At 39.1% G+C, this 13,522-nt stretch overlaps 1 protein-coding gene across 1 annotated transcript in view; it reads right to left on the reverse strand.

Annotated features, from left to right (window-relative positions):
* Positions 1-13,522, reverse strand: part of LOC111340531 (fibroblast growth factor receptor 4) — a 76,507-nt gene that overhangs the window by 26,677 nt on the left and 36,308 nt on the right. Inside the window, exons 3-4 of the mRNA XM_088727617.1 lie at positions 10,692-10,958; positions 8,947-9,198 (exon numbers count right to left, since the gene is read on the reverse strand). Coding sequence (XP_088583743.1) covers positions 8,947-9,198; positions 10,692-10,958 — 519 coding nt within the window. The remainder of the gene's footprint in view (positions 1-8,946; positions 9,199-10,691; positions 10,959-13,522) is intronic.

The raw sequence follows: 13,522 nt of genomic DNA on the forward strand, positions 1-13,522 counted from the left end.
TGAATAACCCTTCTAGAATGTAACACAACTTTGTGACCTTCTCCTTCATCCAACGCCAAAAGAATAGTCATGCCCGGAACAGGTGATCATGACCGACTGCTGGAGGGTGTGTTGAGAATTGGCGCTCGATGTAAAATCAAATCTCTCACGGCCTCAAATTCGGTATTGCCGAGAGCCTTTGCGTGTTCAGAAATGACTTCACTGCACGACACTAGCTGAAGTAACATTAGCTGAAGTATCAAAAGCACAACCTTTTTCTCGACACAGCTGTTTTAGTTTAAGAACAGTTTCCAGCCCAACCAATGCCTGAAAAGATTGATTTCCATTCCCGTGAGTTTTATAACTAAAACTCTTAAAGTGCTACTGCGACCAAAAATGCACCTTTTCTTTTCTCCTCAGAGGTTGAAAGTACTTACCCTAACTAACAAATTTGCCAAAATCTTAAGGCAAAACTTCATTGAGAAGTAATATTATTTTCCCTGTAGATTTGCGATCTAAACGGCCGCCATTCTTCGAACTACAGAACTCCGCGCGAAGAAGAAGAAACTGGGTCGAGAACGGAAGTGACGTCAATGACGCAACAAACATGGCTAATTTGGTATGCCGAGAGAAAGTTGTTTTTCTGGTTCCACAGGAAAGAAGGAATAAAATTCGAAAGAATTGTTCCCCAGCTTTCTTTTGCGCATTTCTTGTAAAGGCATGCCTTCGCGACGTTGTCGAAGTGAGTCGATGAAGTCACAACTAAAACCGATGTAGTTATTTTCGCGGGCTCTCCAGTGTGTTATTCGAGCAATGGCGGAAGAATTTTTTATGTCTTCGCGGCGCTGTTTTTAAGGAATAACGTTGTCAGATTTGAGAAACTTACGCTTATTCTTATAGTTTAGGGTCTAAATGTGAAGTTAACACCTGAAAATTTGGAAAATGAATTGCAAACGTTTCGTCGCAGTAGCACTGTAAGGTTACTTCCTACCTTCAGATGCCGAAAAAATGTGTTTTTTTTTTGTTTTTGACTAGATTAAAGTTAGACATTTTAACGAAAGTTTACAAATTAAACAATGTAAAAATCTCAAAAAGCGTCCGACTTATTTAGAAAAACGTATTTTCAATTAAAAGTTACTAAATCAGGAAGGTGTCATAATCTCATAAATGGGCGAAACCCCCAGGGGAATATTTGCGGCAATCTCATGTCATTTGCATATGGCAACGTACCGTTATGATTTCGCTTCCTTCAGATCAATCATCTCTAAAGCTCAAGACTTTATTCAAGTCGCCAGTCCTGCAACACGTGTTCTCCAATCAAAACCATACCCCCTGGGGATAGGGGTGCCTTACAACATTACACTGCTCCCCCCTTAGAAGAGCACTGACCGCAGTGCGAAACCTTGTTTAACAACCTTTCTAATAAAACAGAGTAAAAAAGAAAAAATTAACGGACGAATGAGTTACATTACTGGACTAACTGGCTCTGCAAAGTCAACTGAATGTCATTGTCATGTATTTTCCTAGGGTTCAAATTGGCGCTTTGGCACGAAGGGAAGAGACCCACTCTCCAAATCTTTTGGGGGGTCTTATTGTTCTCCTCGGTCTTGATCAGTCATAAGTCTTTGTTACTGGCTCCTTGCCTGTCAGGCCAACAGGTTTTCACTACCACGTGCTTGTACTGGCCTTTTGCTAGGTCCATTCTTCCTTATCCCATCATCCGCCATCTCGGCTCGAGCTATTCTTCCCGTGGCTTCCTTTTCGTGATACTTCTTTTGATGTTTTTCCTCTGGTGACCATTACTTCCTTATGCCCTTCTGCTTTACCTTTGGGTGTCTCCTTTTCCCTCTTGTTGTGGTATCCAGTTCTCTAAGGGCGGACCTAGATATGGCTTCAATCTGTCAACGTGCACGACCCTAGGGTTAGACAGTGGTGTCCTTTGGATCCGATACACGACATCCGACAAGGACGCAATTACCAAGAAGGGTCCCACCCATCGATTGTCTAACTTAGGATTCCTTCCTTTTCTGCGGCGAATGTTATGTAGCCATACACTATCACCCGGTTGTAATGGTTTCCATGAGAGCCTTCTATCATAGTTTCGCTTCTGGCGAACCCCTGATTCCTTCAGGTGTAGTCTCGCATCTTCGAATGCACGAGAAAGTCGTTTCTGTAAGGCTTCCACATACTCAAACCAGATGGATGGTTGATCTGAAGTGGACTCTATCATGACGTCAAGTGGGACCTATATTTCACGCCCAAGCATGAGTTGGTTCGGTGTAAAACCGGTGCTCTCATGAACTGATGACCTGTAAGCCATCATGCAGGCTGGCAGGTGGAGGTCCCAATCTTTCTGATCCGGATGCAAACTTCCTCGCAGCATCTCCACCTGAGTCCTATTAAATATTTCCACTTATCCGTCTGACTGCGGTGCAGTGGTGTTGTTCTTGTCTTTAATTTTCGATGTCTAGCAATTCACAAATCTCCGCCATCACGTTGGATTCGAAATTTGTTCCCTGGTCGCTATGGATTTTTCGTGGTACGCCAAAACGACTCCCGAATTCCGACACAACCTTCTCAGCGATTGTTGTGGCGGTTTGATCAGGAAGTGCAAAGCTCTCAGTCCACTTGGTAAAATAGTCTGATATCACGAGTACATAGCGATTACCACGTGGAGTCTTTGGCAAGAGACCCAAGACGTCCATCGCAATTCTATCCATAGGAAACCCCACGGTGCTTTGTTGAAGAGGTGCTCGGCGCTTTCTTCAGTAGTTTTTCTTTGGTGCACATTCAGTGCATCTCGATACCCATCTGTAAGTCTGGGAGGTCAGACCTGGCCAGTAATAGCGAAGCCGCAAGGAGTGTAATGTCCTTTGTAAGCCCCTATGGCTTGCCGTAGAGTGATCATGGTGGGCTTGCAATGCCGTGTTTCCAAGACTACGTGGCAGAACAATCTGATATACTATCCTGTCACCCTTGTCACTTTCCCATCTTCGGTATAGAACACCATCCCGTACTTCCATACGATCCCATTGTGTCCACGGGGTCTTCAAGACAGGACCTTCAGGTGAGATGTCTTCCTATACAGGGCGTTCCTTGGAAGATTTCTTCATTTGTATAAAATTCTTAATTCTTAATTCTTCTTAGTATCCTACAGCGGTTGCTCCTCCAAGTACCTTGTGGCCCACTCAAGCTCTATCTTAATGGTACGAGTTGTGGTTTGATGTTTGGGGGGCATTTCCTCACATGCTTCCTCCGTCTGTAGAGCAATCTCACATGTGGAAGGATTGTTGTCAGAACAGCTTTTACACCACTTACATCGTTAAGTGCATGGTCTGCGCGAGATAGAATCAGCATTCTCGTGTCCTGCCCCTTGTCTATACACTATGTCAAAATAAAGGGTACTTAAGAAAGCAACCCACCTTGCAAGCTGTCCTTCAGGCTCCTTGGTCTTCAAGATTGATCGTAGTGGGGCATGGTCTGTACGGATTGTGAACTTCCTGTTTTGTAAATAGTGTCTTTGTTGCATCGCAAATTCCACGATAGCTAACAGTTCTTTACGAGTTGTACAATAATTTATTTCAGACTAGGAAACTACAGTAGACTACTACAGTAGACTATGGGCCTTTCTACTCCGTCCTGGATAAATGAAAGTATCGCACCAATACCGTGGTTGGAAACGTCAGTGTCCAAAATTAATGGCGCATCGCCTTGCGGATAGGCAAGAATTGGTGATGATGTTAAAAGTTCCTTCAACCTTTCAAACGCTTCTTGGCACTTAGTGCTTAGTGGCTCTGGAAGATCACCTTGGGCATCACAGTCTGTGCTTATGCTATCGTCATTACAATTGTCTGACGAATCAAAAACCCACACACTTTGTACCGGTTTTGCAATGGCAATAGTTGTGTTTGCTTTTATAGTTTGAGGTTCATCAGTGAGGATAAGTACTCGTATTGGAACAGTATTTGAAATTTCAATGTCAACTAGAGTGCGCGCTATACAGAGTCCCTTTCCAAGTAGATGAGGATTATTACTTGGTTCAAGGATACGTAGGTTAGATGTCTCATGGCAATAAGATTGTTTACGATGCCTCAAATGGCCGTTGATGATAACTTCTGAATTTGGTGGGACCACAGTCATACGACGCACTAAATATCTGCAACTCAAGGGTTGACTATCATGATCAATACAGTCCCCAGTTTCGCCATTAACAGGCAATGTTCCTTGAATAACATCAACAACCGCATTTACCTGCGAGAGAGCATCCATTCCAAAGATGGCTTAGTCTGTGATGTCCGCTATGAGTACATTAACGTGAAATACTTGTTTTCCTATCGTAACAGTAATCAGACTTGAACCATGAATGTCAATTTTCTTACCGTTAGCAAGACAAATATCCTGACTTTGTCCCGCACGCATGTATTAACACGTAATATCATCAAACAATTATTTTGCAATGTTCCTAGACAGAATACTCTTAGCTGCTCCTGTATCAACAAGCCAATTAACACACATGTTGTCAACAACTCCGTTCATGTACCTCCCATGAAGTCGCAGTGATGAGCTTCGTAAACAATCATTGTGTGCCGAACTATAGTTTAGGTTCTCCTTTTGCCCTTCATAAGCAGTTATGCACTTCTCTGGGTATTCGAGGGTGCCTTCCTCTCGTTTCCCTGCCGTTGTTTCCATAAACTGCAATCACGACGAAGGTGTCCCTTTTCCTTGCAATACCAACATTAAGCCTGTTCTCGATAGGGTTGTCGTCCTGGAGTTGATTGTTGTTGGTTACGACTAGATTGGGAAAGATGATCTTGTTTGTCTGTGGTATCTTTCAGAAGTTGTTCATTCTGACCGAACAAGGTCAGAATTGTGCCTCTTGCTGTCTCTCTAATTCCTCGAACTTTTTTCGAAGATCTTGTTGGGTGGCCTGTGCCCCGGCGGCCATATTCTTTTCTTACGCATCAACTATGTTTGTTTGTATTAGTGATTTCAAATAGCACACCGTTCAAAATACATTTATCCTCACTTCTAGTTCACCTTAGTATTCTTCTCCTATTTCAATAAATTTGTACTTTGTCTCTGTTTCGCCTTTCCTCTGACTTTTGATGCTTTCCCTAATCTATTTTTTTTATCATAATTTTTCCTCTCTTTCCTTTGCTCTACTCAAGCTATTTGTTGTGTTGTGTTCTGCTTATTAACTGTTCTGAGTATGTGATATCACTCAAATTCTTCATGGGATCCCCTGTGCGAAGTTAACAAGTCTCACAGCGATGACTTATTGATAAGAAAAATAATCACTTTGGCAAGTTTGTTAAAAACCTTATTCACGAATATTCGTGGCTGTAAAAATGCGAGATGGGACAAAATTGAAATAATTTTAGCATTGCGTCACAAATGCTTGAGTGTGTTTGATCTACACTAGTATCAGAATGCTCACCGTCGTCAACGTCTTCGGCAAAGAACATTTGACCTACCGGTTTAAGTGATTGAATTGTCTCCTTTCAATTCCACAGTAAAGCTCAATTTTACCCTAGAACTTTCTTAAAACTTAAGTGTTTTCGGATATGCCAAGAAAAACAGACGCCCTCCGCTGGCTTACGGAATGCGATATTGTAAACAATTTTGCCATGGGAAATGGATGAGAATTTGAAACGAAAGCAGAGATGTCGTCGTTAGCTACACAAGGCTAGCTTATTTTTATTGATTTCCTGATCGAACACGGTACTAACTGCTAAAATGTGCTTGGAATTCCGGAGTTAACCACAGGGTGCCTAATTAGATTATGTCGTGACGTAAATGCCGATGTTGCAATTTTCTCAAAGTTTAGACTGGTTCTTCCGAGCGGAAATGAAAAGCCCCAAACTAATTTTTATATCCTCAAAAACAACACAATTTCCACTTATAATTTGAAAATATCAACAAAGTTGAAATGGGAAATTGGCCACCGCTACGATTATGAAAGCTGACGTTTCGAGCGTTAGCCCTTCGTCGGAGCAAATAGAGGAATCGTGGGTTGTGTGTGCTTTTAAAGGCAGAAAATGGAGCTACGTTATTGGTGGGAACATGGCAACACGAATAAATTAGTGTAATGAAAAGCGTTCGTTGATACCTGTGGGATGTAGACTGGTGATATTTCATGAGCTTAACCTGAACCGATTATGAGTTACACCATATAATTTGGATATATCAACAAAGTTGAAGTGATAAATTTGCCACCGTAACGATTACAAAAGCTGACGTTTCGAGCGTTAGTCCTTCGTCGGAGCGAGTTACACCGCATTGGGAAAATGATAATTGAAAATTTGCTACAAGATGCGATATTTGAATTTTGAAATATTGGTGATTTTCAAAAGCTTTCCGTGAGCTCCAAATAAAATGAATTGGTCCCGTTTTAGACTTCAACATACCTCAATCCTTCCTATACAAATTTACAAAATTGATATGAGCTTTCTTGCTTTTGCAGTTTTGATGAGCAAAGGTCGTTTGCCTCTACTTGGAGCACTGTTTTCCGCCATTTTGCGGCTACTGATGCTCGTTTCAGATTTCGTGAATTTTCTAGGATAAAGAAGCAAGTCTGAGGAAAACAACCTTAGCACGTTTCTATGTTCACTATAAGGTGTCTCTGGGAAAAATATGAGGGCTTTCAATTTTTAAACCATCTGCCAGATTTTTCGATTTTCACTCGGTCAATTTAAAAATTCACTCTTAAGTGTTCATGTGTTCCAGTATCAAATACTTTATTAGGCAACAATGTGAACTTAGTATGCGTCACTCGTGATACATGATGCTCCATTGCGATATCAGCTGACACTTTTTGGTCCTTTTTACTTTGCAAATAATCAGAAAAAACTAATTTCTGTTATGCCTCTTGTAGGGTTTGAGCAAATAAAGGTTATAATTATGATGTGGTTCAATTTCTAGCTTAAAGCCAGCTTTTCAAGAACCTTTCCTATAATTTTTTAGGAAGGTAAAAACATATTCCTCTGAGGTAAAACCAACAGGGAATTAGCCATACACCTATCCATGGGAAAAATAATAGCTTATTAAGAATTGATTAAGAATTTCTGATGAGTGATTTTCAAACTCCATGCTTGGTTTTGGTAGAATAGCTTGATATAGTTGAAGAAGATGTTTAAGTTGGTTATCCTAACCATAATTGAATACGATCTGAGAAGTCTTTTTCCTGACCAATTTATTTTTTTTTATATAATTGTAACTGTTACATAGCACAATATAGAATATCACATTTCAATTGTATTCCTCAGTTTGACTGGTGTTCCCCTTAAAAAAAATAACCCTTCTTTATTATTGTGAATAATCGCCAAAAATGGTTTGACATTATCTCATCCTCGGAGACCCAGGGGCTCTTCATGCCCTAACTTGAAATCGACTCAGCCCCTGGGTCTCCGAGGATGACATTATCTTCACTTAACCTGATTTAAGGCGCTTCTATAGTCGCAGACATTACTTTCAGAATCAGTTTTATAACTTTAATCCGGCAATAGAACTGGGGATTGTCCATGACTTTTTCATTGATCAACATAATAGTGCACACTCCCATGTTCCCTGGATTGCAATAAATATCTTCAGTTGAATGATCTGTCTATAAGTTAACATCTTGAGTCAATGCAGTGGATGTTGTTACACTCAACAGGGTAATTTTTGTCATGTATAGAAAGTAAATTGACCTTTTTATTTGGACAACTGCTTTACTTTACAGCAACATTTAAACGACTGCAACTATTTATGTTCTTATTAATGTGAAACTGGTCAGTTTAGAAGGTACAGGGACATTAGAGAGTTTAAATCCACATTTGGTGTGTTAAGCGCAAACGTCAAACTGCGGTTAGCAATTTGCGATTAAAGGTTGAAGTTTCTAGATTTTCAGCTTTTTAGATCGACGTTGTCCTTCACCCGAGAAAAATCAACATGTTAAGTACACCGCCATCTTGAATTCCAAAAAGAATGGGGATCCTTCATCTCAACACAAAATGCGGCTAAAGTTTGGATTTCTAGCATCCCGAACTGATTGGTTAAAGACAAAAGACTTAATGACACAAACGTGTACAGGACACACGTGAAAACTCTGAAACAGAAAAAAGAATAGAGCCAAAGGAGTTTACTAGCCTGAAACTGCCTTGCCCAAAGTTCAAATTTGGGCCGCAAATGTCGAAATAGATCATTGGAATCTGGTTACGTGACTCGTAGCGGTTTGGTGTCACACACATTTATTAACAAATGTCAATCTAAGACTCCCTATTACAAAGCTTTTACATCGATAATCATCCGCAGAGTTGATATTTCTTTCCTAGCTTCTACAATCACATGACATCTTTATGTTGTCAGGGTACTTGCAAATTTGACCCTGTATAGCTACCTGCAGCAAAACATTTTTTGACCTCTGAGGACTGTTATCGCTGTAATTAAGTCCGGCTGTTAGGTGATCCAAATTCATGGTTAGTGTAACATCATATAATCAAGTTTAAGGCTGAATTGATTCCTGAAATTTAGATTATTGCAGTAAATTTGCAAGAAAATGCCCATGACATAATGGTCACAATTTGTCATTAATAACTCTTTGGTAACTTGAACTCAGATTAGAGTACCCAGAGAAACCTTTAAAAAACCAGCATAAATACATTGGATGAAGTGAAGGAATAATTTATACTCTTCCGAGGTACGCCACCAATCACCCAATTTACGACTTCTTCAAGCATCCTTTTGTGGAATGGTAGAAATCAATGGTTTCGTCAAGAAAATCAAATATAGGAGCAAAATCCCATAACAGAGTTTAGTTATTCAGTCCTTTTGTAATATTTTCATTCTGCTGTATTGTCTTTATCTCTAATAGCACAGTGCATTGCTAATGTAACCTCATTTTTTAGGTGACCTCTATTGTAGTTACAGGTTATTATGAGTCATTAGAGCAAATTAAAATTTACCAATCGAACAAAACACGGTACTTACAGAACACATTGATAGCTTCAGTCTTAGAGTCATTTCCACATCTATTACTTGCTTCACATGTGTAGTTCCCAGTATCATTTCGGCTAATGTTAGTGAAATTTAATAATTTCCCAGCATGGCGCTCACCACTGGTAACTTTGATCCAAGAAACACTTGACACAGGAACCCCAGATACCTCACAACTCAGGTGATATGGGTAACCTTCAACAGCAGTATTTGAAGAGATAAATACACCATCCACAGATGAAGGATCTGTAATTAAATTAATAAATGATTCTAATTAGCATATTTTGTAATTTGACATAAAATATTCATAGATTAATAACCTTGCATCCGAGCTACTTCAAAGTTTTCAATTGTTTTTTCTACCAAGACTTTTACATGTCCCACCTAGAAAATAAACAGGTAAATTAAAATTATCTAAAACTTTCACTTTTAGCCTTGATGCAGCTTGGAACTAGAGACATTTTCAAAATACAAGTTCAATCATTTCACTTTCAAGATTTATATGTATATATTTTATCAACTATCTTGTCCATGCACTCCACTTATTTTACAACCCTAATTAGCTCTAAGAATTTCAGGGTCGTCATCAAAGAATGTAATAAGATGATGAAATTGATCTGAACTGAGTAAGCAGCCAAACTGAATTAGACTCGTGTGGCAAACTTGTTGTGTAAAGAGGAAAACACCCTTCTAGGAGGTTCTGTGGCATTCTCCCTCAAAAGAGTTTTAAATTGGATATTCTCTGAGTTGTGATATTCAGCATTCTAAGACACATTTGAGTAACCCCTTTTGGCCAAAAATAGTGATAATGTTAAAATCAGTTCATTAGTACCAATTATATTTTGCCTGTGATCACAATTCACCAAGGTGACGTTCTGATGGCTGATGGGTTTCCATTGCTTACTATCTCCTAATGGTAACCCTAAAATTTGTTTTTGAGTTTAAAAATATCCCCTAGATGGTGTTTTACTTTCTTATTACCATCTTTCAGCTCCAAATGTACTTAGTAGGGAGAAATTCCTTTCTGGTCATTGTTGGGGGTGAAAAGATTGGAAACCGCGGTACGGCGTAAAAGTGGAATGAGGAAAAATGACCCTAAATCCTGAGACACAGAACGGCTGAAAATGACCATTTCGGGTGTGTTATAGGACATGTGGTCATTTTCCGCCGTTCCATGATTTAGGGTTTGGGGTCATTTTACACCATTGGCCATTCCAGCTTTTAGGATCACCCCAGTATCTCCCCACTGGATTAAATTAAAATCGCAAAGAAGCTCTTTAAAACCCAAACCAAACCTGATGTTTCAGACAAGCTGTCATTTTACCTTAAAATTTTACTTTGGATGATAGTAAATGTTAAAGTAAAATGTTCTGGAAAAAAAAACATCATCTAAACTTCAATCTACAACATTATTTGTTGCATCTAATGTACTTCAAACTCCTCATAGGAAAATAATGGACTATCTAGAATGCTATAAAAAAATATTCCTTTCACCCCCCCCCCCCTCCCCCCCATCCCCTCTTCAAGTAGAAGGATTGAAAGGCATTGCCTCGGACTGAATACAGTTTCATTCCCACTCAGTTTTTATCTCAATTGAGGATATGCATATATAACCAATTGTGGATCATTTAAGAATCCTTTTTTACTATGGACCATACATTACTTACCACAGTTGTAGATTAAGTAGAAATAAAGAGAAAATAAATTTACATAATCACAAAGATGGTGTCATAACTTACTTCCTACAATCACCTTTGTCGTCTGATTAACAGGATCCCCAACTCCATTAGATGCTGTACAGCGGTAGGTTCCATTGGAGCTTCTGCTACTATTACTGATGACATAAACCCCATCCACAGATGGTAGTGGTCCACTGTTAGTACCATTTTCCCCTTCTTTTGTCCATGTAATATTTGGTGTTGGTTTACCAGTTGCATTGCAGCTCAAAGTTACACTAGAACCCTCACAAACATCTTGGTCATTGCTAACAACAACCTCAGGAGGTTCTGTAAATAATCACATAATTGGCATGAAGTGAGGGAAAGGTATGAAAAGTGAGCCATGAATAGTGCCTTTTACAGCGTAGCTTTATTTGATATTTGAAATATGACCCATCCCATCAGAAAATTTTTTACTTAATTAATTTATCTTAATTAATTTTTGTCACATTGGTTTTATTTTTTTCGGAACCTGAGCGATTTGAATAGATAAAATTTTCTCTAAATAACAAAAATGTGAAACAAAGAAAAAATTCGTCAAACTCAGGTTAGCCATTACTATGACACAAGACTTGGCACGATGTACAGTTGTTTAGAGGATTTTTCATATTTGACGCACCAGCAATTGTTCCAGAAACCGTAGCGAGATTAGGATTTTTTCTGGGAATATTTCAATTTTAAGCACTTTTGTAGCTAAATTTATAATTAATTTCCCAGGGAAAGAGAGAGTACCCTGGGAGCGAGGTTGTACTGAGGATCATGTCTGCTTTCAAGATGGCGGGCGGGCGGTTTATAGCGATAGTTTAATGATAGTCGGGCGCGAAATGATCGACGACTTCCCAGAGCCTGGACCAACCGAAGAAAATAAAATACTCGCAAAAATGGTTCGCGTGACTCACACGGCTCCCTGACTCGCAGATTTAGTAGACCCCATTCAAACCAAATTAAAGGCCAATTAATACCAAATTAAAATCTGGGAATTTGCCGCATGTGGGGCCATTTCATAAGATGAGATGAGGTTTCAGTTTTCTAGGGGTATGGCAAATATACAATAGATCTTTGACCAGTCAGGGCAAAGTTGTGTCTAAGTTATGTCATATTGTTAAATAGATGTAAACACCAAATTTGGTTCTGTTATGCAAAATGAACAAAGCACCACTTTTGCCAGTGTTCACCAGACGGAAAGTTATATAAATAGGAAACATTGTAAAAAGTTTTGTTACTCTTAGTGGGTAAAGAAGGGAAAGTCAAACTATGGCTGCTATATAAAGTATACGTCCTTATATACTACAGGCACAGTTGAAGAAATACACTGTCAAGTAGCCCTTCAAATGGTTTTGCCAATTTCATTTTTACTTTAACAATTATTGTAATTACACAGTCATGTAGTGTATAAGCTTTAGCCCATAAGATGAAATACACCACATGACAAGAAAATCCCTAAAAATCAAAGGATCTTTACAACATGACACATTATAAGAAAAGGTATGAAATTAAAAATTAGGTACAATAAATTTTTGCAAGCCAATAAATGGCACACCAGCTCGAATCAAACAGCCAGCATTAGTCAAGTGAGCAAAACTACCGACACAAGCAACATTTTTTCCTCAAAATTGGCACCTAAAATCCCACAGAATTAAGGACGATGCCTGCTAATAAGTATCTAATAGGTATCTAATTTTTCCGAGCCAATGACTATGCAAGAAGCAAAACAGCTCATATCAAAGGCTATTAAAACCCATTAATGAAATGAGATTACCCACGCAATATTCAGAGATAATTGGGTTTAAAATCAGAAAAAACTGTGGATCATGTTAAATTTTTTAAAAAGTGAAGAAAAACAATTTCCCGGTCAATTCTATTTGATTTTGATTTTTTTTTAAAGAAAATCAATAGTATATTTAGAAAAATCTTTAAAATAAAAAGCGAATATAATCCTCAGAACGAGGTAACGGTAAGTTTTTAGGTTCTGTCCTCGTGTACCGGTTCACAAGAGCCAATACAAAAGACCAAACAATACACAATAGCTAACCGATAACTCCTAAACAAAGAAAGAACAATGGTAATTCCCTTGTGAACCGGTACACCAGGACAGAACCAGTTTTTATTACCAAAATGACTGCATTAAGGTCATTTTTGACCTTCTCACTCTCACTTGTACAGCCAACAATACTGGCAAAACAGTTTTGTTCTGTGTTATTTTTTTTTTAAGTTATTTCGTTATCGTGTGGTTTACACGAGTTGTAAACCGCACTACGTCATGATGGCTGGCTTGATTTGTCACGGTGAACAGAGTGTTTGTCACGTCGTTTACTCGCGTCGAGGATAGGTTCCAGTCTACGGTCGGCTAAGTTACGTAAGCTTAAACACTTCAAAAAGCATTGGTGGCCCAATCGTGTGTAATTTTGGGGTCTAAAGTTCTTTAACGGCAATAACTACCATATTGAGATCGAATTTTAAGCATATGTGTGAGCCGTTAAAGAAAGGAAAAATTATAAAAAAAAATTAAGAAAAAATTTAAAAGGATAATAAAAGCGAGGAATAAAACGTGTGAACTCTCCTTACCCTTTCTCCGTAGTCGCTTTGTTGCCAATGGTCGTTTAACGCTGTTTTGGCGACTTTCTTTGTAGCGCGTGCGGTCTCACCAGTCAGCTGTAAATTTCACAAAAGTCGACCGATCTCTCTCAAATTTCCACCCGCGAGAGCGCTTAGCTATTGCCAGTGCAAAAGTTTCCAAATTCCACAGCATCGTTCCGCGAGCCGCTCCGTTTTACCACCCATTCTGGCTGAATCGCTGTGTAGGTACACGTAATTTCTTAGCCCTTTCTACGGGACTCAAATATCAAAGCGCA

Source organism: Stylophora pistillata, chromosome 7 (assembly GCF_964205215.1).
Source record: "Stylophora pistillata chromosome 7, jaStyPist1.2, whole genome shotgun sequence".
Taxonomy (NCBI): Eukaryota; Metazoa; Cnidaria; class Anthozoa; order Scleractinia; family Pocilloporidae; genus Stylophora; species Stylophora pistillata.